General features: G+C 39.2%; 2 protein-coding genes across 2 annotated transcripts in view; one reads left to right on the forward strand and one right to left on the reverse strand.

The window, feature by feature from the left end:
* The window catches only part of si:dkey-70p6.1 (uncharacterized protein LOC570575 homolog), a 43112-nt gene extending 33531 nt beyond the window's left edge, over nucleotides 1-9581 (forward strand). Inside the window, exons 4-7 of the mRNA XM_036578330.1 lie at nucleotides 319-352; nucleotides 709-1274; nucleotides 5111-5245; nucleotides 6835-9581. Coding sequence (XP_036434223.1) covers nucleotides 319-352; nucleotides 709-1274; nucleotides 5111-5245; nucleotides 6835-7389 — 1290 coding nt within the window. The 3' untranslated portion in view covers nucleotides 7390-9581. The remainder of the gene's footprint in view (nucleotides 1-318; nucleotides 353-708; nucleotides 1275-5110; nucleotides 5246-6834) is intronic.
* A 5568-nt stretch (nucleotides 9582-15149) lies between these two features.
* uckl1a (uridine-cytidine kinase 1-like 1a) overlaps nucleotides 15150-25423 on the reverse strand; it is a 23014-nt gene continuing 12740 nt past the window's right edge. The window contains exons 9-15 of the mRNA XM_036578331.1: nucleotides 23955-24053; nucleotides 22717-22810; nucleotides 22362-22424; nucleotides 19380-19502; nucleotides 17806-17913; nucleotides 16855-17011; nucleotides 15150-15754 (exon numbers count right to left, since the gene is read on the reverse strand). Coding sequence (XP_036434224.1) covers nucleotides 15672-15754; nucleotides 16855-17011; nucleotides 17806-17913; nucleotides 19380-19502; nucleotides 22362-22424; nucleotides 22717-22810; nucleotides 23955-24053 — 727 coding nt within the window. The 3' untranslated portion in view covers nucleotides 15150-15671. The remainder of the gene's footprint in view (nucleotides 15755-16854; nucleotides 17012-17805; nucleotides 17914-19379; nucleotides 19503-22361; nucleotides 22425-22716; nucleotides 22811-23954; nucleotides 24054-25423) is intronic.

The following is a 25423-nucleotide window of genomic DNA, read 5'->3' on the forward strand; positions in this document are numbered from 1 at the left end:
AACCCAAAACCACTCAGGAACCTTTATTTTTAAGAGTGTTCTCAGAAGTGTTCTTTCTTTTCATGTACCCGCTTTGAAAATCTGCAAAATATGTAAAAATATATATGTGCTTATAACTCAGTTATGGGCTAATTGCATCATTGTAGTATCTTTTTGATAGCTTAACAAACATACTAGAACATAATCCTTTTTCCTACAGTAAGAATGCTCTCTACTTTTTCATTATAGTCATGTAGTACATATATCTGAATTCTGCATAGTGTGATACATGCTGTGTCTATGAGTTTGTTGTGCTGATATTGCTCTCTGTGTTTTTAGAGTATATTGCGGCAGTCCAAGCTGCGCTCCATCAGTAAGTCAGACACCAAGCTCCATGAGATGAACAGACTCAACTGCAATGGCAAAAGTATGTACATTCACTTCTTGCACTGCTTGATAGCGTTACTGAGGTCGCCAAGCTGCCTCAAATTCGGATGTAGAGTCTGGGCATGCTGGGAATGGGACAAGTTTCCTTTCGGGATACGATCACTTTCTCCGTTCTTCTGGAGTAGGGCCACCCATAGATGTTTCGCTGTGTGAGGGTTGGCGCCGTCTGTGCCGCCTTTGCCTCTGCAGTTTAGCCCACAATGTTTTGTCCTTTTTTGATATACGCCTTATATATGCCTTAATGTTGCATCTGTGGGTAGTAAATCTGTATCCTCTCCTCAGAATCTTCTAAGAAGAACCGTCCTGCCAGCATGGACCTACTCCTGCTGCCTAGCCGCCGCTCCAACTCAGACCTTCGCTCGCAGGGCCGCCAACTGCCCCAGATCCCGTCTGGTGAAGACGGGGAGCACACGTACGCAGAGGTGGGCCGCCGCACCTCCCCCACCCGCTGTCCCGAAGACTCTTTGAGGGGTAGAGCAGGGGAGACAGACACGCCTGCCCCCCCTGCCGTGCCCGCCAACACCCCGGCCCCACCTGACCCAGATAGTGACGGCCTAGAGGGCGCCATTCCAGAACCAGAGACCCTCCCCCAGGTGGTGAACCCGCCCCCACAGCCCCAGGAGACGGCCGAGTACGCATGCATCAGGAAAGTCCGCAAAGTGGACAAAGCGGCCCAGAAGAGGGACAACGGGACGGAGACGGAGGAGGGCCTTGGGCAACAGCGGCACAGCAGCGGAGAGCTCAGACATGCTCCGCCCACTCATCCAGCCCCGCCCCCACCACACCCACACAGCCAGAAAATCCCACGCAAGAACATGGATGCCTTTAACCTGCCATCCTTTCCTAAGGTAGGTGAGGAAGAGCAATGAAAGCCATTAGGGACAGAACAGTGTGAAAATGTCCTATTATGATATCAATGTCCAAAATGACCTTGACATTTACTATTTTTGTGATACTGAAAATGTTAAAAAGGACCAATACACTAATACACAATTTCAAAACAGGAAATATGTGTAAACTTTTTACAGATACTCTTCTATTTCTTTATAACACCAAAAAAACTGCAAGAGACCACCCTTTTTATTTATTTATTTATTTTTCATTTAATTTACAGTCAAGATGGCCATTAAGTACAAGTTATTAAGTTTTGGTTTCAGAAAAAAGCAGAAAACATATTTAACAAAAAATTACACAGAAGCCTCAACGACTAAATCTAACATTGATTTTTTTAGTATCCAGTGTGTCCACGCTTACCTTTATTACAGCATCCATTCTTTTCAGAAGACTCTCTTTTCTGTTTTTCAAAGAAATTTGCAGGGTAGATTAGTAAAGGCTTTTTGACAGCTACATTTTCTCTCTCAAATATGAAAGCTTTTAGTATTGTTTATTTGATAGGGACAGTTTTGGTGGTCTACCAGGTCTTGCATGGTTGGGAGTCTCATTTTCTCTGTATTTTTCAATCATTTTTTGAAATCCAGTTTTTGCTTAGTTTTTTCCTTTGACTTAAAATTAAAATATTAACAACCATATTGTTTACTTTTCCATTAATAACTATGCATGTCCTGGCCCTGATTTGCAGGGAGACTATAGCTATAGACTGCTTACTTCCATGGTGATTTTTTAGAAAGATGGTAATTGTACACAGTCATCAAAATGCTGAAAAATTGTACACAGTATGATTATCTCTGGGTTTTATAATGCAGTACATCATTATTTCTGCAACTGTCCCATTCCTAAAAGGCAATATATCAGCCTGCCTCTGTATTCATACTGATGAAGATGAGCTAGTATTAAGCAAAAAGGATGTTTGATGTTTACGCCCGCTTTTAAGTTGATCTCCATAAACGACATACAAAAATATTATGTAAATTACAGTTAATTCCCAGCACTCAATCTCGGCATATGAATCACAGACTACTTTGGCTTGCATTATGCATGCATAAGACTGCAGTGCCCATTCTTCTGAATGGGTAGCACAAGAGAAGAGGGGATATAAAGTGTGTCACACAAATGCTCCCTAATTATGTGCTTCTGCAAGAAAACGATTCCAGTTCCTGACACTAGCAAGAGTTCTGTCCACTTAGCATTCCCACTAAGGCATACCCAGAAGCCCTCTGCCATCAGGATGACGCAACAATCCGAAACTCGCAGTCGGAGTGAAATACCTGCATACCCATCAGTCAAATGCAAGTCCTCGGCACACAGGCATTCAGTATGGAGTCAAGGGAAATGTGTCGTAGATAAAAGCCACTGTGACATGAATATTTGCCTCAAATGGTCAGGCTCTATTGTAGCTTCTTTTGTTGTTTTTTACATTTGAGGTCTTTATATTGCTTACCAGTAAGAGATGGCAAACAGGGAATAGCAGTATAGCTAAATCTGGCAGAACACACTGCATTGTCCTCATGAAAATGAACTTTATAAATAAAGAAGCACGCCCTGGTGCTCACTTTCTCTTTTCCCTGCGTGGGAATGGACAGGAACTGCATAGCAAGCAGAGGGCTATTGTTCCCTCACCACTGCCAGGTGGGGGGGAACACATTAAGCTTCATGTCATTAGATCCACTGAGTGGTTATAGATGAGCTAGTCCATCAGCGGTCCGAAAACTGGCTGCATTATACTGACCTTAATGCTTCGTTAGAGGACATGCTCAGCAAACTCACAGGACACCACAGTTTAAAAAATAATATTCATTATGTTGAACTTCTTTCTGGTCCAGTAAAATTTAAATTGCAATTGATTCTATTTTAATTAATTTGTCATTGGAGTCCTTTCATGACACTTGATCTCCAATAGTTGAGAGCTTTTTGCTTGTTTGGGTGAAAGAGACACACACAAATCTGCACCTGTCTTGGTTTTTATGAGACGTGAAGATGACTCCTGAAATGGATTGCCTTTCTGCTAACCCCTGCAAAATGACATTTTGACATTATGACTCAAGTTTTTTTTTTGTTTTTTAAGTGATAGTTTGCTGGTTTTACACATCACAGTATACGTCCTCAACACCAGGAGAACATTTCAGACTGAAAAAGAATTATTTTGCATCACCTTGTGGGTTCAGATGAGTGTTTTGGAGAACATGATACAAAGTAATGTGTTACAGTAACGTAATTAATTTTTCTTGTAACGAATTGCAGTAAAAATACTGTAATCACATTACTCACTCACTGAATAAGAATTTCTCGAGTAGAAACAATATATACAGTAAAAATACACTCACTTAATAAGAATTTCTCTTGCAGAAACAATATATATATAGTAAAAATACAGTAGTCACATTACAGTTATTCACTTACTAGGAATTTCTCTAGTAGGAACAATATATACAGTAAAAATACTGTAATTACATTACAGTTACTCACTTCTTAAGAATTTCTCTAGGAGAAACAGTATTAATTTCCCGTAATGCACTTAAAAACGTAATTTTCCTCTATATATATTATCCGTGCTGGTCTTAATAATTTAAGCACGACTGCGCTCCCTGCAACAGCTGACTGCATAACTTGTGAATATAACCAGTGCAGGTGTAGGGGAAACTTTACACTGCCGTAAACTCGACAAGCAATTCATCAAATCATCTAATCATGCAAATATGAAATTCATGGATAAATATCTCCTTAATGAAGAAGGCCAGACTAGATTCTCTTTCAGAAAAACTGCTGTAAGCTTTACAATTATTAAATATGTCTTTCCTTACTATTTTTTCAAGCGTTGATTGATACTGACTGATGGTGACATTGATGGACATTGATGCTGATGGAAAACCTTTATCGTCCTTACTGCTGGATTCTTCGCAAGAATATGATTTGTTTGGAAAGTATTGAGTGCTTCATGATTTCAAAACAATAGACCATATTCGATTTCTGAGTCCTTAACGACCTCATAATCCATAATATCCAGTGATGTTTTGGGTTAAAATGTACACAGGACAAAATGTATCGGCCTTGAAGCATTTTTGTTTAACACAGGGTGTGCATAGCAGTGGTTTTAGAGATTGCCATGCATTTTTCCCTGTAGAGAGAAAAAGCTTGGACCTGGAGTTCCTCTTTTTGGGAATGGCGCTAACTGCAAAGTGATGACACAACTGACGTCATCTGATCAACTGTAATCAATTATTTTGCTGCGGTTGAGAACTAATACAGCTTTGGGGGGAATTCTTTGAGGGGTTTTGTGTTTAATAGCCTGAGAATTTCATTTTGGCAAAAAAGAGTGCACATTTACTGGATATATGTTGAATATACTTAATAATATTGAATATTATTACAATTGAGTATAGTTGATTTGAACATTAAAGTAGTTGATTCACCACCTTCAGACTGATATGCCACCTCCTAAAAATACTAATTATAAAGCTAAATCATTCATACATTAAAGTACTGGTTTATAACAATTCAAGATGTTACATGTTACTATTGTATACTATTTAGTACGTTACCTGAAATGTATACACATCACATATTGCTTCACTCTTAGAAGTCTTGTCTTGCCTGTTTATTCTCTTTACCCTTATTTGGGAAGATGACCTTAAAGGCACTGATCGGGATCTTTTAGAGAGCATGACTGCATTGTTTTGATGTAAATGTCATTTGAGGCAACGCTAATGGAAATCAGAAACATACTGTACATTTATGGAGCCGCATGAAAGCATGTTTAGACAGCTTGTTCTCTGTATCGGTCAATCAGGAGGCAGTGTTTATTGGAAACGGAGAGGAGTACATATGGAAGCCTCCAGAAGATGATGACATCATGTTCCAGCACAAGCACATAGGCCCTCTGAGTCCTCACATGGGAGACAGCATGGCAGCATCTGCAGCTGGGGTGCGTGAGTGCTTCTGATTTTGATCTTCTCTCCCCTTTAAAATAGCTTTAAAGATCCATAGAGATTAAATGTGTTTCGGAGTGTCAGAGTTTTCACTCAGCTAACTAAGGGCACGTGGACACTGTCGGAGCAATCATGTTTAGGTCATAAATGTTCACACAGTTTTGTGCTCTTGTGCATGGATATTTGTGTTTTACTGTCATTGCAGACAGACAGACAGACAGACAGACAAACAGACAGACAGACAGATAGATAGATAGATATACAAAGAGACAGACGGATAGATCTTACTGACCGACTGTACATTCATGAGCTGAAGGTCACCAAGCCCAATGCCAAGTGTCAGCTAGAAAGTTATAAAGCCCCAGCACTGGACTGTGGGCCAGTATAACTGTGGTCTGAGTGGTGGGGCACCTTTGGGATGAGTTAGAGTGGCACTTGTAATCTAACTGAATATACAACATCAGTACCAGACCTAATGCTCTTGTGGCTGCATGCAATCAAATCCTCACAGCAAACCAAACAGAACAGTAGAGGCTGTTACTGCAGCAAAGGGGGGACAAACTGACCTATTAATACCCTTGATTACAGGAGAAAACATTGCATGAGCAGGTGTCTACAAACATTTGAATGTTTAGTGGCCGTTTCCTGGACAGGGATTAAACCTAGTCCTGGACTTCGCAGGATTCTGATTGGAGATTTACTATTGATTGGAAAAATATAATCCATGACTAGGCCTAATCCCTATCCAGGAAACTGACCCACAGTATAGATCGAGAGAAACTTTATTAATTGCAAAGTAAACTAAAAGGTAACAGCAGCAAATCTAGGGATTTACCAATATGGAAGCTGTGGACTGATGCTTATATCTGTTATTCTTCACAGATATGTCTGTGGAAATTAGGACTAGATTTACTTGATGTATATGTACAAATGTTTGTCAATATTGATATGGTTCTGGTAACATCATGCAGCCCTAAACAAGACAAGAAGAACTACACAAAATGCATGTCAATAGTTGTGAAATTGACAAATCGGCCTTCTGATCGAACATCTCTGTTTTTTTTTAACACTGTCTGGAAATTATGTTATTCTGCCTAATAGACAGTTTACAATATTTTTGGCCTGTTTCTTCATTCTGAGATATAGAGGCTGTAAAAAATAGGTGAAGCTTTAATTTATACCTGAAAATGAGGGCTATAAAAAAGATACAAACTATGAAAAGTCATTACTTTTGAAGTATAGATGGTAGATGTATGATTTTTTTAGGTCTTTCTTTCAAAATGTTTTATTTGTGGCTTAATATCTGGGAAGATATACTTTGGATGCCATTGGAGGAGCTTTGGCCCTCTGTATTTACAAAGTGAAGAAAATTAAATCTTTGCTATTTATGGCATATTACAATACACAGTTCTGCACACCGGAATCTAGTGATTTGATTAATATATGTACTCATACATATATTAGGTGAAGCTGTAAAAATGTATAAAAATGTATAAAAATAATTGTTAGATAAACACTGATGAACTAGAGAAATAGCAGGATGAATGCAAATTATTGTTAACCAATAGAGTGTATTGTGCTTTAGATCTCAGAAATGTATTCAAAAGTGTGCAAACCGGGTAAGAAGAAGAGAGGCATGCCCGGCTCCCCCACGGCCCCAAGAGACATCAGTGGGTATCGGACCTTGGCTCGCGGTGACCGTGGGGAGCGTGATGGGGGCTTTAATGTGGTGGTCAAGCCACAGACATGGGCGCCGCAGGAGGGCAAAAGCTCAAGAGCGCCCCCTGGTTCCATGGAGGACCACTGCTACGAGGCCATCAGCACGGAGGAGAGCGAGCTGGCCTACGATGCCATGGAGGGTGGGGGAGGCTGGAAGAGGGACAGGCCACCACCCAACGCCAGCGCCACCCTGCGGCCCAAGAAAAAGAAGCCCCAGCAGCCCTTGCAGCAACCGCCGCCCCCTCCTCCACCCCCCCAGCAGACGCCCAAGCTGCAGCACTTGCCGGCCAAAGCCCTGCTGCTGCCCGGGGAGAATCTATACGATAGTATTCCTGACCTAAAACAGGGCTCAGCCACCTCCAGCACCACCACCATCTTCACGTTTAATGACGGAATGGAAATGTACGTCACCGGCCTGTAGGGGGGGGCTAAGTGATCTTTAAATGCGTCAGCACTTCCCCTGCTGGAGCCGGGCAGGGGAAAAAGATGTGACCGCTTGGACTTAAAGGGGTTTTCCTCTTGCACTCATTCACACATCTTGTTTACATTTCAGTTCCCAAGTAGCCCCACTCATTGCCTTACTGAAGCAGTCTGGGAAGGGGACTTTTCTTATGGAAGATAATGGGCTCAAGTCTTGAAAGGAAAAGCTGTTGTGTTGTACATCACCTGGTATACATGCATTGCACTACCACTGTATATCTAACATGAAGTACCAGTATGTATTGTCTGTTGATTGAGTTTTGAAAGCTTGGTGGAAAAACAATGATAAATCCGTAGGGAAAATACCTAAGTAGCTCAGTTATTTCAATCAGCTACATGTCGTTGCTAAGAAAAGCAACAGAATCATTCACCAATCACCAACTCCAGCATATCACTTTAACATATATCGCACAGGCAACTGTATTAGACGGGGGATTCCCAGTTAGGAATTCTTGTTTTTGGCTGCACACTCACTTGCCCATTAGTTTTCATTTGGGTGACCATCGGAATTGCGGGTCAAACTTTAATGTAACCTCTAGAAATTTCCAAAGGAGAGAGGAAGAAATGAGCACAACTCTGGTAAGAGGAGTCATGTCTAAAAAGGCACAGAGCATTTGTACTGAAACAGCAGAGTATACCCACAGAGAAAAACGATGAAGTAAGAAACGCCCTTATTTTGGTGACGATGCATTTGCAGAAGATAAGCTGTAAAGTAAGTCTAACCGGGAGAGCTGTCGTCAAACCTTTTATCGTCGATTGACAATGAACAAAAGCCTTTATCTAAATTGTTTATAGGGAACCTGATCCAGTTTTAGAGTACAGCTTTATCCTAAAGCTTTAGAAAAATATGTGGCACTATTTTTGTAATGATAAAGCCTCTATTTCTGTAAAGAAATTATATGGGGAGATATTAAAGTGGATATAAAAGGAGTATCCTCATTCATTGAATTACACAAGTGCAGTATTATATCGCTATAAAAATGATGCCCTATTTTATTCAGAAGCACAGAAGCATATACTGCGAATTTACACTTTTAGCACTTAATCCGTTATAGACCCCTTGTGTGACGGAAAGGTGATTTGAATTGTGAACTAAAAAGTAATTATATGATAATTACAGTAGCAATTACAGAGAGACCATTAAGAGAATTAGCAGAAGCTCAGGGACAGTGAAAAATTGAAAGGTAATTGAATTAGTACATGTACTGTTGAAACTAAAGTGTTCGGCGTTGGACCCTGATGTGCCCATTCAAAATGGGGTGTTATTTTGTGTTTTCATGGTCTTTCCTTTTTTCATTTTTAAGCTCATAACATGAACACCAAACTGGCTGTGTATGAGTCACCACTGCCATATAGTACAGTACAGTAAGTGTTTTACTTTGTCAATACTGTTAATGCACTTTGCCTGACAAAATGATGCATGCTTTCAAGAAGAAAAAAAAACTTAAAAAGGAAAAAAAAGAAAAGAAAAAAGAAGCACTGTTATGTGGTATCTGAGAATGGTTTATTTCTTGCTGTCGTCGGTTGCTTATTTGATTTAAAATGCCTTTTCCTCCATCAAAGAAAGAGCACAGTGTTGTTTTGCTTGGGGACCGGAGAGCCTGCTATCAGGATGACTGCGTGAGGAGAACTCTATCTTACAGACTTTTGGATAAACGGAAGCAGAAAGTTACTGGTCGTAGTAAACATATCGTAGACAATCCTCCTCCTTTCTGCCAGGACCAGCCAGGAAGTTTGGCCCGCTCACTTTGTAAGTGAACGTATGTTACAGGTGGACTCAAATGTCACCCAGCTGTGCTACAACACATTAAACGGTAAAGGTACCACTATACTAACTGAATTGGAAGCTAAGGTCATTAAATATTATTGAAACAGTGGTTCAGTAACCAGTGTATGGTGCCCTACAGTGATTTTTACATTTAACATATGTCCACCTGCAATGGCACAAAAAATGGACAATGTCACTATCTGTGAAGAGAGAAAAAAAGAGTTCTTCCCTGACAATGGGATGTAAAATTGACTAAACTAGCCTAAGTGGCCTGACCACACAGAGAAAAATGGAGTCTATGAGTACAGCACATGATTACTGTCATATATGTTGGCGCAATGTTGTAAATATGTTACAAAGAAATGAAAAAAAGAAAAAGGAGTGAATAAGATGAAGTTGCCCTAGATGTTCTGGAGAGTATATGTTTTTTGGGTTGTTCTTTTGGAATGATTTTTTTTTCTCTGGTGAAAACTTTGCTCAGCAGTATCTCTGTGTGTTTTGAGATTATTATTTTTTTTTACGTGTGTGGAGTTTTTCGTTTTCTTTTTTTTCCCCCTTGCCATTTCAGCTGTAATGTGTATTTCCAAGATCAACCCAGTATTAGTGTGGCAGCTGATGTTGTGCGTTTGCTTATCAGACAACAGGGTGGTGTGTATTCAAGCCGTGTAAGTACTCATGTGCAAAGATTGTAATGTTTTTATAACAAAATTACTATTCATAAAAATGTGGGGTCAAGTTTATACTTTTGTAATAAAGTAGCACCTAAAAAATACCTGGATTGCATTCACATGCTGGATTCTGTTTAGATGCATTCATATTGTGTTGCTTGTTTGTTTGCTCAAGAAATTGTGTTTTTCTTTCCACAAGCATGTGAAGCAACATTAGTGACCAAAGGGTACACAGTCTAGCCACAAACCTCCATGGCTTACATTGTAAAATAGCCAGACATCAAAACATATCTTTTTGGTCCTGACAATACGGAAACGAAGCTTTTCCACAGGAGAACAGTCTCCACAGTGCCTGCGTAACATGAGAGCCAGATGTAAATTCAGTCTTCAACTTGAATTCTGTTTGACGTTTTTGTGCATGCAGGCATGAGGTTGGAGGACTCGAAGAGAGCTCAGAATTTGCCTTCAGTCTGGATTTGATTAGTCTCTGTCTAAACTACACCAGCTTTGATTTGTTAAGTCTCAGGTAGATGGGGGATTTGATTAGAGATCTTTGTTTACACTAATTAGCCATTGAAGAAAGCAGACGCATCGCCTTCACTTTACACGCGGTTCCCATGACAACAGCAGCTTTTTCATGGTATGGTGTTTTTGATTCCTCCCCCTAAACCGAGACTAAATATCCTTTCATTTTTATTGCACGAGAAGTCCTACTGAACCAACGAGCTACGCGAAGAACCTCCTCATTTTCCCCATTAACCTCCCTAGCCTTAATGCTGTGAAATACTGTACGTGTGTATGTTTATTTGTTCACCTCTGATCAAATGAGCGTTGCAGGCCTGTGTCTGACTAGCTCTGGAAAAAAAAAATAGGTCATCCTTAAAACAAAATGCGAGCAGTCAACATAGCAACCGTCTTCTGATTTTTTATTGGCTGCCGTGTCTCCATAGTAACAGGTTAACCTTGAGGCTGCAGTCACAGACCAGTTTGTTGTCTAGGAGAATCCAGCATGCATGAGAGCTCCGCCAGCGAAGAGAGATGTCAAGCGCCGCGGCGGCGGCGGCGGAGGGCCAGTCTGGAATGGGCAGCTCTCCTTAAACATTAATGCTACAGCGGGTTAGCCTGAACATTAACGATGCACTGGGTTAGCCGGGTCGTCTTACGACACGGACACGTTCACGTTCACGGTTGTTCCTGAACAGAGTTGACCTCCTCTGAGGAGAGCCGTTTACAACACCGCCACTACTGCCTCTGCATGTTTAATCCGGCAGGCTGTTCCACGACACTGAAGTACAGTGTGTGCAGATTTTGAACAGTCCTTTATGCCCTATATACACAACCCTCTGATGTTTGTGGTAGGCTTAGTTTGCTCTCTTTAAAAAGATGGTTTTTCATGGGTTCTTTGGTAATGGTTCTAATTAGAACCATGAATTCAACGTAGAACTATTTGCATGCTTAAATGCTCTGCGTATGGTTTTGTATAGAACGTTTTTTGAATGTGGTTCTATATAGCACCAAAAAGAGTTCTTCCATTGTTAAAGTCTTAATAGCATTTTCAAAAAAAAATCGGTACAGAACCATACAATGGTTCTAAATAAAGACCCCTTTAAGGACCATCTTTTGTAAGAGTGTATGTGAGAGTGGGACTGGTCATGACCAACACCTGTTTACCCGTATCAGTCATTACTAATCGATCACATGATCACATCCCTGTGCTGTTTTAGCTTTTACATTCCAAAATTTCTTGACATCAGAAATGAAATTTGAACAAGTAAAAATGTTACTAATACTAAATAAATCATGCAAAAAATAAAATTAAACTTTTACTAGCATGAATTATGGGTGGGTAATATGATGATACTTTATCATGATTCTGATAAAATATGTCACAAAATGCTTTTCTGTGTATGTCGTGGATTTCGTCAGTACTTACAGATCTAGTGCAGATTTAGTGTTTGGCAAACACTGAATAAAAGTCATTGTCCTCAGTTTTTGAGGTTTTTAAATGTGGCACTACAGGCTCTTTGTCAAACTTACCAAACTTACAAAATCAGTTAAACTAAATACTGTGATGCATACTGTGTATCATGACAATGTTGTAGTGATGTTATATTTTTGCCATATTGTCCACCCCAGTAGGAATTCTGTTTTAGCTTAAAAAACTTCAGTTTGCACTAGTTAGATTTCATGTCTTTTCCATTTGACTTAATGGTAGGCACAATTTTCATTAGTATGAAAGATTTTAACAAATGCTCATTTTTTTTTCTAGCTATTACATGTTCCAACTGAATTTTTACTGAAAATCTGAACTCTACCAATTTCGAATCTTACATGTAAAAATATAGTTTTATTTTTAAATGGAAGAACTAACCCAAATGTTTGTAATAACTATAAGTTGTAATAATGTGCTATTTAGAATCAACATGTCATTTTTGAGTAAATATTGAATTTTTGATATAAAAAGGATATAAAAAAGTTTTATGCTATGTCCGAAATGTTCCCCTAATCACTATACCCTACATTAGAAAATCTAGATCACTACATAGAACATTATTACAGGGAACAGAATTCATCATGGTAGTGAATGATTTTGGACACTACGTCATACAGGTTTGTTCAATATTGTGTGACAGCATGTTCTGTCACATAAACAACATAACTGTCAGGCCAACAGTCCAACATAGAGATGGACTGATAACTGTTTTTGGGGCTGATACTGATACTGGCTGATACTTACTGTATGTGTATTCATTTTCAAAACTTAACATGCATTTTTTTGTCTGTAAAAATCAGACTTTGTGTAAATAGGCCTTAGTCCTGTCGTCAAAAGGTCTGTATTTCCCTCTAGCATTTGAACAAGGAACTGCAGGCTCTTGTGAACAGGGAGCCTTGTGCAGGGCTGCAGCTATCCTTAAATCTGGCTCACTTGTTGTACATCACTAATCAGCTCTCAGGATCAGCTAAGTTAGAAAAATATCGGCCCACTGCCGATCACATACTTGAGCTGTAAATCGGCTGATACCGATACATAGCTGATTGATCGTTCCATCTCTATTCCGACATAACCTCTGAGTTTAAGTGCGCTCATGAGAAGAGCTTACAATTATAACAGGTTTGAAGAGAGGTCTGTGGAGATGCTGCCATTGTAACTGGGCTTCAAAATCCTACTTGGAGAAGATGCATGTGAATTTTCAAACCAAACAACACAGTGCATTATGGGTATCTTCTATCCTCTAAGGTATGTTGAGCGTAAACTGCCTACTACAGTGCATTGCGGGATTGTTTAAGTGCACTGAACCCTGATATAGTGCCCCATACAGTGAATAGGGCACAGTTTTGGACACAGCTTAGGCATATCAGTCATTGCTAATCAGCCAGATTTTTTAAAACCATGATCATCCCATCTATGCCACTTAGACCTTGTTTGCTGTACTGACTTCACACATTTGAGTCACAGCTTAATTAATGCCTTGCTGAGCAATCATGTTCTGGTGTTAAGACCAACAGATTTGTGCTTTGCCAAGTAAAGACAGCACGAGTTGTCAAACAGACTCTTTTCCAAGTACGACTGTGTTACTAGGAGAATTTGGCTGCTGGTAGGTGTTTATTTTTTGTTGTAGCCATCAGAGCCAATGAGGACAGATTTCCTGCTGAGTTGAAACGGCATCCTGCTGCTTCACTTTTATCTTGACTCTCATTCTCACTCCCTTTCTCTCCACCTTTTTTTTCCTACCTCTATGTCTATATGCAACCTCTCTTTTCAGAGCTTGATACTTTCAAACCTAACTTTTCACTGGAACATGCTTCTTTTCATTTAGGACTGACTGTGATTGTGGGTCCTTGAGCTGAATGCCTGTTAAGAACTGTAAGCCAATCACAGCATGAATTCCTAAAGAAATTATTCTCTTGCCCTGGCTGCATCATTAATATGTGATGTGTGAGGTTTGACTCAAGGCCTGCCTTTGATTGCTCATTGCTATAGATTGCAAAAATAGCTTATATTACTTCACCATTCTGCACAGAATACTTTCCTCATAAACTTTACACATCAACCCTCAACTGGGCTTTACAACTCTACAGCTCTCTCTTTCAGTTTATTCCACAGCTCCTTGGTAACTGCCACAGTAGCTGCCTTAAACAGTGAGAGAGATATACTGCCACCTGGTGGCGAGTATCCTTAAACTAGGCTTTAACAGAAGCCCTCAAATGCTCTATCAAACAGTGTGGGGAATGATCAATGTGCTCCACTTTCTCCTGAGGGGAGACAGGTTGACATATTAAGATTGTAAATACACCCAGTTACAATGTTAAAGTCAGTATTCAGTCTACTGAATGCTTCATGTATTTGTGTCTGTGACAGACACAGAAAGAAGGTTGAAGGGCAATTCCACAATTTTTTTTTTTTCAATTTTGCATAATTAAATCGTTAAGATGTAAACAGTCATTCAGACTGGATTAATGTGAAACGTGGCATTTTAGGGAACCTTACCAAGCCACAATTGTCCACAGCAATGATGACAGACATGCAAAGTGCTTAATGCCTCTACAAGCTCCCTCACTAAAAGCGGTTACATTATATAGTTAACAATATGTTGCCTAATGTGTGAAACATTGTATTATGATACTTTTGCAATAAGGTTTTGGTCTGCAACATATTTTTTAAAACATATTAATGGTGGAGAGGTACATGCAGGGTGTTGCAAGGTAAAATACAGTGTGATATGCAAAAGCCCCAGGTCAAATTACATGTACTTTTGTACATTTTAACATTTTAATTACTGCTTATTTTACTGAGTTTAACATATTGGGAAAAAAAATAAAAAAAATAAAATGTGGCCTGTACAACAGTGCATTTTATGTTTTATGTTTTCCCAGAAATTTAAACTCAGCAAATAAATACAAATTGTGCAGTAAATTTCCAGAATAATGCCACATTTAAGCGTGTTTCCTCTAAAGGATAACTTATTTTCACTTGACAGAGGGTATTCAAACATTTTACATTATCAACATTACACGTGTAGGTTCACTGGTCATTTAAATAAAATGTCTATGTTTGCACTGTAGACATTGCAACCTGTTTCCTATCAATGCCACTATAAAGAAATCAGAGTCAGTAAGTTTCTCTATGATGCACCGTTTCACATGAAACCACTCTGTTTACATCTCAACAACCAAATTATGCAGTAATTTTGAAAAAAAAATGGTTCCTCTTAAACTGCATTTAGATTTGTCTTAAGATTAAGATATTCAACAACTAAACAGATAAATAGTTCCTGACATTTTACTAAAAACAAACTAAGACAGGTTAAAAAACACAAGTACATCTTTCCATGAGGTTAAGTCTTAGTTACTGTCTTGAAAAATTTACGCTACCTCCTTTGTTTCTTGACAAAAAGTACATTACTGTGTTAATTACTGTTGAGGTATTATGTTTCATTACTCAGAAAATAATCCATGTGGAAGATTGTGCAACTATTGCTTTAGTGTCTGCTTGGAATGTTTGCTAATGGCACCCACAGTTCGAGTAAGAGACATCCACAGGTTTTGTCCAAAAACAATGCTTAAACACCTCAGGACGGTCTTCAGGACTTAAACTACAGGGCCATTCTCACTCACTCTCACTATACCAGCACCCAGTCCCATTCTGGCTGGCTGAATCCTAAATCAGTCATATTAGCCAAACTATCCTTGTCAATTAACAGGAAATGTATTAGGGAAATAGTTAAAATGAATCTGGAATAATGACAAAGTGTCCAGTCCTTGTAACTGTACAAACACAGCTGTACATCAGCAGCTGGGCAGCTCTTGGTCCTCTTCATCACTCCATGTCGAAGGGGCATCTGTTCCAAAGTAGCGATCTCCAAAGTCCCCTATTAGAGACAGAAAACACACACTTGCACACATATTTAATACAACTCACTTTGTACTGTTTCAATCTACTGTTTGGCAGAGCAGACACAATTCAGTTTAACGTACCAGTTCAATTAGAAATTGTTACTGAATATCATTACAAGAGAATTTGTATGCATTATACTGCAGAGTCAATTACAAAGGATCAAGTGGGTAATCATCCTCTACAATCATGCAGTGCGCTTACAGGAGGATAGGAAAGTGAGTGTAATGTTACTGTGATTGGAGCAAAGGGAAATGACAGAGGGCCCGATGTTCTAAGCCTTTTGCCCCAGTTTTAGATGCAAGTTGGACGCATTCTACTCGTGTTACGTACGAAAAAGGTGCACAAGCCTAAACAAGCAGTTTATGGGCTGTTTGTGGTAAAATGCAAGATTATTCTCTTCCCCATGCATGTAATTGAGGCCAGGGACTCAAAACGTGAGACTGCACAAATAGTAGGGGGAGATATTACACATATGGCAGATTACTGCTCAATTTACTGAAGTGTAGACAAATTGGCAGGTTTTGCATTGATTTTCCTCTGCCTTTTAGCAGCATTAGGGTCTAAAATGATGTGTTGTTGAGAGAGTTTCTTTAACAATAGTAGATTAGATTAGACAGAAGCACGAGCCTACATGCTGAAAGAATGTTTCACATTAGAACACTGTTTAAACTCTCAGGACCCGATGTCGGTATGAATTGTGGTGCAAAATATACACTAAAGCAGATGCAGTTTGAGCATGCAGTTTTATGTTACTGTTACTCAAATTCTGTTTTGTTAAAATAACACCTCTATAGAATGCTATGGTGAGATTTTTTATTTATAAACACTACTATTAGTAAACTTTCATTTTCTGTTTTGTCTTGAGCTTGTAAAGGCTCCATTATTTAACTGTGCCTTTAATCTCTGCACTTCACAAGTGAGCAATTAGTGGGCGGGGCTTTGCACAGTTTGCATGATAGTAAACTGAACTTTAAATTCAGACCCATTGTGGTCACATATTGCAGTTGCATCAAGGCACATTTTGCAACATGCCTCTGCTCGTACATTCATATGGCCCTGAAACGTATGACCCACCTATCCCTGGAATGACGTGGAGGAAGTCGTCCAGACTCTTGTCCACCGCAGTGGTGATAATTTTGACGCGAGGGAAAGCATAGGCCACAGAGTGGACCCCCAGCTCAGCCATCAGCAGAGACACTAAGAGGATATTCTCCTCTTGAACATCGTGATCCTGCAGAAACAAATCAAGGAGCATGGTAAGCACAATAATAGACTACACTGTGTTTCTAGCTATTGGATAAATCTACCTTGCAGCTACACTCACTGGCCACTTTATAAAGTACACCTAACACATATATGCACTTTGTAGGTATACAGTTACTGGCTACAGCTCATCTGTTGCACAATTTATCAGACCCACACTTAACCAATTTATCAATGAAAAGGGACCACCATAGGAGCACCACTGTCCAGACACTATTTGGGTTGTGAAGTATTCTCATAACAGCAGTGACACCAACATGGCAGTGCTGATACAAGCTTTATGAGGCACAGCAGAAATTCTGGGGTTTTTTCCACACTGTCACTGCTCAGTTGAGCCCAATCTGACAACAAAAATATCCAGCCAACAGCTGTCTTGCAGCTGACCACTGGTCAAGGTCTAGAGGATGACTATCACGACCTGTGCATGAAAAAAGACAAGATGTAGTATTTTATCTCTTAGCCTACAAGATATAGAGTAGGTGTTTCTATTAAAGTGGCCAATATGTGATGGAGTGTTTTTGAAAAAGCCAGCATTGTGTTGTCCCTGAAACACTCATTCCAGCACAACACTCAATGGTCCAACACCCAAATAATATGTGGGGGGCTCTTTCCATTGATGGAATCATTAGCAGAGCAGTGCCACCTGGGGCAGTGGGGGGGTTAAGTGCTTTGCCAAAGAGTACAACCAGGTATACCCAGCCAGTCCTGGGACTATTTCCTGTAATCGTTTTACTGACCAGGACTGCTGGTCACTCTACATACCAACAGCACTCGGATAGCCATCATGGCCGCTGCTCCTGTGGACACAGTGCTGTCCATCAGAATCACGTGGTCCTCACTGATGTCTTTGGGCAGCCGCAGGTAGTGCAGCTGAATGGAGGAGACGGGCCGAGGAAGCCAGAGGAAAAGGTGGAAGAGGAGGACATAAAGATGCCGTTACCAAGGAAACAAAGTGAGGAAGAGGCGAGCCGCAGTCACCAAAAAGAACACAAACTGAGGAGTCAGGAGGCTCCTGTTGCCATGGAGATCAAGTCATGCCGACAGACAAAGAGGACAGGGGAGGTGTGAGGGGTGAAGAGAAATCTACAAAAAATGGTGATATCTTAACTTTTCCATCATTTTTACTTTGACCTAGTAGGGCTCACAATCCTGATATTAAACGAAGAGCTCAGCAGGCAAATGCTAATACAAAGCTAAAAAAAGGAATCTAATTTACTGTTTGTGAACCCAAGGGCCAATCTGTCACAACACATGCAAGAAGTAAATCTAGACATCAAGCAAAAGTGACCTTCGCAAGATGTTCATTACTAATACTGTCAACAAAAATGAAGAGTTTTACCCCCTTGAACTCCAAATGTATTATTCAGTTATCATGAGATGTATTATTCAGTAACTACTATGAAACTAAGATGTAAGATATGCGAGTTAGGAACTGAAGTGTACACCCACTTACTTGAGTTTAAGTAAAATAGTGGTTAATCTGAAAAAAGTTTTCTTTGGGGACAATTTTACCCTACAGTACAGTACCCCTCCACCATGAATGCTTTTTAAAAAACACATTTTAGGCCAAAAATCTCTATCATAAATCAATGTGTCAGGCATAAAACAACATATTTGTAATATTCGTAGACCACCACGCCACCACTGTGAAGAATTTGGACTCTACAAGTTTCTTTAGGACAGCGCATTTCACATCAAACCACTCTCAATGGCTTTGTTTACATCATTTCCATTCAATTATGCTGAAATTTTGAAAGATTGGTGGAATTTCCCTTCTATTTCCATTCAGAGTGTGTACAGGAGTGGTTATTGCTAAGGTAGAAGTTCAGGGGCACTGGTGCCTGCAGTACCACTACCTTTCCTGAGTCCAGGTTGGTCTGGACGACTAATCGAATGTCCTTGCATACTGCTCTCAGAGCGGGCTCCATAGTCTCACATGTCTGTCTTGGCTAATTTTCCAATGACGTCAAGCAAAAAGGCAAGTAGGCCTTGAAGGTTGGCCTTAAAATACTGCGACTGTACACCGTCAATTAACTCAAATGATGTCAATTATCCTATGAGAAGCTTCTAAAGCCAGGAAATCCTTTTCTGGAATTTTCCAAGCTATTTAAAGGTGTAGTCAACTTGGTGTATGTACATTTCTGACCCACTGGAATTTAGATATAGTGAATTATGAGTGAAACTGTAAACATTTGCTTGTAAACATTTGTTGGAAAAACTGTTTGTGTCATGTACAAAGTTGATCCCGAACAACTCCAAAACAATTCTCCATCCAGAATATGTACAGGGGGGTTATTGCTAATGTAGCAGTTCAGGGGCACTAGTGCCTGCAGTACCTCTGGCTCTCCTGAGTCCAGGTTGGTCTGGATGAGTATCTTGCCAATGCGAACGTCTTTGCACACTGCTCTCAGAGCGGGCTCCATAGTCTCACCTGCCCGCAGGACAGACACACCTGTGATCTGACAGACAGAAACACATAGACACACACAGCTCAAAGCTCTGCATGAGAGGAGGAAACTCCATTGTTCTCAGAAAAACAGACAGGCATTGTCTGGGACATACAGGGACATACAGACACTGGCCTCAGGACTCTGAAAGAAAGAAACAGCTGTGAGAACTGAGGGAGAGAGAGGGAGAGAGAGACAGAACAGAGGAAAATGAATGAAAGAGGGAATACTAAGGGCATTTTCACACTTGTCCTGAATACACTCAGAATCGATTCTGGGTTTGTTTGCAGGTTCGTTTTCTCACCGGTGAATTCCTTCAGAACTACTGAGTGATGCGCAAATCTATATGTCACTTACCAACACTCAGACATGATATAGAGCACTTCTATCATGCAAGAGCACCTGTGAACAACACATCTTAAAATCAATGTGAATCAGAAATCACAATGCATTTTCCTTCCACACCATGACATATTTCAAAGTGAAACACAATATCAGGGAGGGTCTCTACAGTAGCTGAGAATTTTTGCTTGATGCTAGGTGGGGGTGGTGGCAGGGGGAGATGAAAAATTATATCATTGGCTTTTATTATTTATTTTCCAAAACAAAAATAGCAGATGTTATTGAGGCCTGCAGCCAATTCATATCGATTAAAAATTATAGGAAAACAATAATTTTGTCTTTTAAATGTAACAATGGGATAAACTGTGCTTAAAGGGCCCATATCCTCTAATATTTCTTGTATTTTACCCCAGTCCAGTTATGGCATTTTTACTTTTTTTATATATAGCTGAAATCATGATTTTTCATACACCTTAGCCACATTCATTTAAACCCAGTTTTTAAACATTCCCTCTCTCTCAGGTCAGGTAGTATCACTACTGTATTTTAGAATGTGAAAAGTCAGAAAAATACTAGAGACAATGATTTATTTCAGCTTTTATTTCCTTCATCACATTCCCAGAGGCTCAGAAGTTTACATACACATTGTTAGTATTTGGGAGTATTGCCTTTAAATTGTGAACTGGTGTAACTGAGTCAGGTTTGTAGGCCACCTTGCTTGCCCACGCTTTTTCAGTTCTGCCTATAAATCTTCAATGGGACTGAGATGGGCCACTCCATTAGCTTCACTTTGTTGTCCTTAAGCCATTTTGCCACAACTTTGGATGTATGCTTGGGGTCACTGTCCATTTGGAAGACCCATTTGCGCCCAAGCTTTAACTTCCTGGCTGATCTCTAGACATTGCCTCAGTCTTGTCTTGCTTCAATATCTCCACATAATCCTTCCTCATAATGATATCTATTTTGTGAAGTGCATCAGTCCATCCTGCAGCAAAGCACCTCCACAACATGATGCTGCCACCCCCATGATCACAGTTGGAATGGTGTTGTTTGGCTTGAATTGTTATTATGGACAAACAGTTACATTTTTGTTTTATCAGACGAAACTGTAACCTGGCTTTTTATGGCTGTTTTGGAGCAGTGGCTTTCTTCTTGCTGAGCGGCTTTCAGGTCATGTCGATATAGGACACATTTTACTGTTGATATAGATACTTTGTACCTGTTTCCTCCAGCATCTTCACAAGGTCGTTTGCTGATGTTCTTGGGTTGATTTGTATTTTTTAGACCAAAGTACATTCATCTCTGAGAAACAGAACATGTCTCCTACCTGAGCTGTGTGATGGCTGCGTGGTCCCAAGGTGTTTAAACTTGCATATTATTGTTTGTGTGTGGTAATTACTCCCAAGGATGTGCCAAGTTTCTAAACATTTGTAGGACAAAATGATTGTGTCATGTACAAAGTTGTTATCCTAAAAAACTGTGGAGAGAATAAATATGAGTTTTAATGACTTTAATGACAACCTAAGTGTATGTAACCCTATGACTTAAACTGTATGTCATACATTGTTTTCCAACCTCTCTTTATCCCTTGGATTTAAGATTTTGTTCCTATGCCTTCAAGGCCGATATATGTAATGCTATGTTCACAATTCAGTCCTCATTGCTCAATTCAGAATTTTTTTGCTCAGATCCGATCTTTCAACTTGATGGTTCACATTCATGTAGGTGAGTGACGCAAATATGTCATTAATGTAAATGAACCTATGTCCTGAAATGGTCCACATGCACACATCCCATTTAATAACGTCACATGAATGAACCACCTGTGTCACAAGCAGTTCATTAATAGAGCAAGACATAAGCGACAAAGAGTTAGATGCTCTCGTAGCGTTTACTGGCACTAACTTCAGGTTAGGTGCTGCTGCCACATTAACACTGAATGATAGTGCATGCACAGTGAAAAAAAACACATTCCAAAAAAACACATTCCATTCTGACTGTTCTCATTAGGGTCATATGGCCACAAATCGGATACTTATGACCTCGGACCACACATGAAAGCAGCTCAGATCAGATTTGCATCCAAAATCCAAAGAATTGGATTTGTGCCACTTTTGTGACCTGGTACCGTAGAATGTAGTGTTCTTCTATAGTTACAAGGCTGACATTATAACATTAGCAGAACTCTTTTTGGTGCTACATAGAACCATTTTCAAAAAGGTTCTCTACAGAACCATATACAACAAATTCTCCATCAATCTGAAAAACAATTTCACCATGCAAAGAACCACTTAAGCATGCAAATGGTTCTTTGAATGTTCACGGTTCTATATAGAACCACTGTCTTTACTAAAGAACCCTTGAAGAACCAACTTTTTAAAGAGTGTAGAGTCAAAAACAGGTTTAACACTTGACCAAACATACTGACCTCTGAGTGGAAACAGTCTTGAATCAAAAAAAGAAAAACTCAAGTGTGAAAAAGCCCTAAGAGGCCAACATACACACAAACACCTTCACACCTGCTCTTACCCCTTTCCCACTGAAAGTGCGTCCTTCATACTCATGACCTTGCGGAGTCTGCACCACACTCTTCTGTAGTGAAAAGAACCATTGTGCATTCTTGTCATTACATGCATACATACACTCTACAGCAAATGGTAAAGAGCTGTATGGTATATTAATTAGAGTATGAAAAATTAATGAAACCAGGTCAGCAAAAGAGTGAAGAGGAGATACAGCAGGAGAATACAAAGCTATAATTAGTATTATGTACAGCAGAGATGACTTTGATCTCACAAGCACCAGCAACGTTTGCCAAAGGGATTCCGAGTCTGTGAGCTACTCGAGTTTGTGAACATCAGTATACACATACACACAAACTCACCTTAGAAGGCAAGAATGACAAAGCGTGTTCAATCAGTAATCGCATCAGTCTCTTTGAATAGAAGATAAACTCGTCCCGACTGGTGTCTTTATTCCTACAAATTGAGGATGAGAAAGTTAAATATAATAGAACATGGGTGATAAAAGATATTAGTACCAGTTTAAGATTCACAGACTTAAAAAATGTGAGACTGCTACAGTGGTCAGTTCAAGACAGCTTGAACAGTTAAAAGAGAATTCCACCATTTTTTTTATAATTTCAGCAAAATTAAATTGTTACAATGTAAAAAATGTCAATCAGAGATTCATGTGAAATGCACCGTACTAGAGATACATATCATGGAGTATTGTTCATAGCAGAGGTGATAGGAACCAGATGTCTGAAACGTTTAATGCCTCTTAAAGCTTCCTCTCAAAAGTTATAAATGAAATGGCTACAAATTTGCTACACAATAGTCTAAGACATTGTGTTACAATGGTTGGAGCTAATATTTTGTTATTGATGGATGGAAACAATATTTTGCCATAAAACATATTAAAGCACATTCATCGTGGAAAGGTACGTGCAGAATAGTCCCCCCCACCCAAAAAATGATTTAGATGTACTATATTTTAACATTATCAACAATACATATAAAAAATCAGAAGATGAGTTGGTTCACTGGTGGTTTTGGATAGCAAATAAAATGAGCATATTTGTGTTGCAGACATCACAACCCCTGATTTCTATCACCTTCACTGTAATGAAAATCAGGTCATAAGTTTCTCTACAGTTGACCATTTCGCATCAAACCAATCTGAATGAATTTGTTCATATCTTGATGATTGAATTTTGCAGATATTTTGAAAAATCAGTGGACTTCCCCTTTAACACCAGAAACAGCAAAGGTTTGGGTGCCCTGTTTCGATTTTCTAAATGAAAAAGAGTACACATCCTCTATAGAGAACACAGTTTCGCACATTTTAATGGTCAGTTATGTTTATTTGCTGGATTCTGACATAATTTTGAAAAAAAATATTTCTATGTTAGTCGTATGTTTGATTTATTTTCCAAAATTTTTAACTCAGCAAATAAACAGAAATTGTGCACTACAATTTGCAGAAAATGCAAAAAATCTTTATGTGTAAGATGTGTCAACTTATTTTCACTTAGAAAATCAAAAAAACATGTAATTTGATCTGGGAGTGTTCAAACTTTTGCATACGACTGTATGTGTGACTCAGTAGACTGGTACTGACCTGATGATGGTATGGAGACCTCGGACTTGCGGAGTGCTTTCCATCACACTGAGAGTCTGAGGGAGAGGCTGGGATTGGTGAGCCGAGGCCAGGAGTGCCCTGTGAATGAGTGAGTAAGAGAGAGACAGACACAGAGAGAGCATGAAATTAATGAGGGAAATTGAATTAACCATGTATTAAAGGATACTCCAACATTTTTCAACCTAATCTCCATTTGTCACATCAATAACGCACAGCTGATTGCCATGAACAATAATTTCAATGTGTCTCCCTGTACTTAAAAAAACAGAAAACCTGCTGACTCAAAACACACTGACAATAAAAGCAGTGGGGAGGTTGTTTAATTCCGTCAGTAAATACTTACGTGAAACAAAATCATGTAAAAGTTAAAGTTTAGTGTGTCAAATGTATATGACAAAACAAGTATTCTTTACATTGAAATGCTTGTGGTGTGGCTCAGGTAATTCCTCTGTACAGGTGTAAAACACAGTATGTACATAAGAAGAAAAGATTACATACAGAAAGCTTTACACATATACTGCTTATATTTTTGCAGGAAGGTTTTATGAATTCTATTTTCAAAGGTATTTATAAATTAAGCTGTATCCTTTCAGAGATAGGATTAGTTTTTAGAGGGATGTATTTAAGGTAATATGTTACCAGTGTAATAGTATGAGAGGAGTTTTCACAGACTCCTACCTGAACATGGGTGAATACTAGACACCCTTAGAGACAGTGAAAGTATCTAGAATAGTTTTACTGTGTTGCTTCAGTGTTCAGAAGCTGTTTAAAACCGAAAGGGTCCATATCCTACATTTTTCTTGTATTTTTTCCCCTGTGGTTCACTTATAATATTTATGTGGTTTTATGTACCAAAAAAGAGCCGTAAGTCATAATTAATTTTTAGATGACCATTCTTCAACCTCTCCATATCCCTTACATTTACACAGGTGGTTTCTGTTTCTGTGCTTGTAAGATTGAAAAATGTAAATGACCTCAGTTCTGATTGGCTGTCCTGTAGTGTGCCTCATTTAAAAAGCAGTCCAACTGAAACATTCCTTATAACTTCAGTGTGAATGGGTTGGGCTAAACTGCTGTAGGCTGAATAGGTGAATATATGTCAATGAGTTTGTTTCAAAAACAATCAATTCAAAACAGTTTGTTTCGTTAGCTTAGTTTGCATGAATGGGAAGTGAATTTTGAAAACTTTAACAATGTTTACAAATGGCATCAAGGTATTTTATTTCAAAAAAGCAAGGTCATTTTTCATGATAATGGCCCTTTAATAAGAAACTTTTTCAAATATTTTCTCATGTCTCTCATGCCTGCTTAATTTAGAACTTGGGTTTCAGTATCAAGTAAAAGTTAAAGTGAAAGTTTTATGTGTCAAATGTATAATATGACAAAACAAAAAAAAATAGAATTTGCATTATATATTTCAAACATTGTAAACAAAAAGGTTTTCAGTT

Source organism: Colossoma macropomum, unplaced genomic scaffold (assembly GCF_904425465.1).
Source record: "Colossoma macropomum unplaced genomic scaffold, Colossoma_macropomum, whole genome shotgun sequence".
Lineage (NCBI taxonomy): Eukaryota > Metazoa > Chordata > Actinopteri > Characiformes > Serrasalmidae > Colossoma > Colossoma macropomum.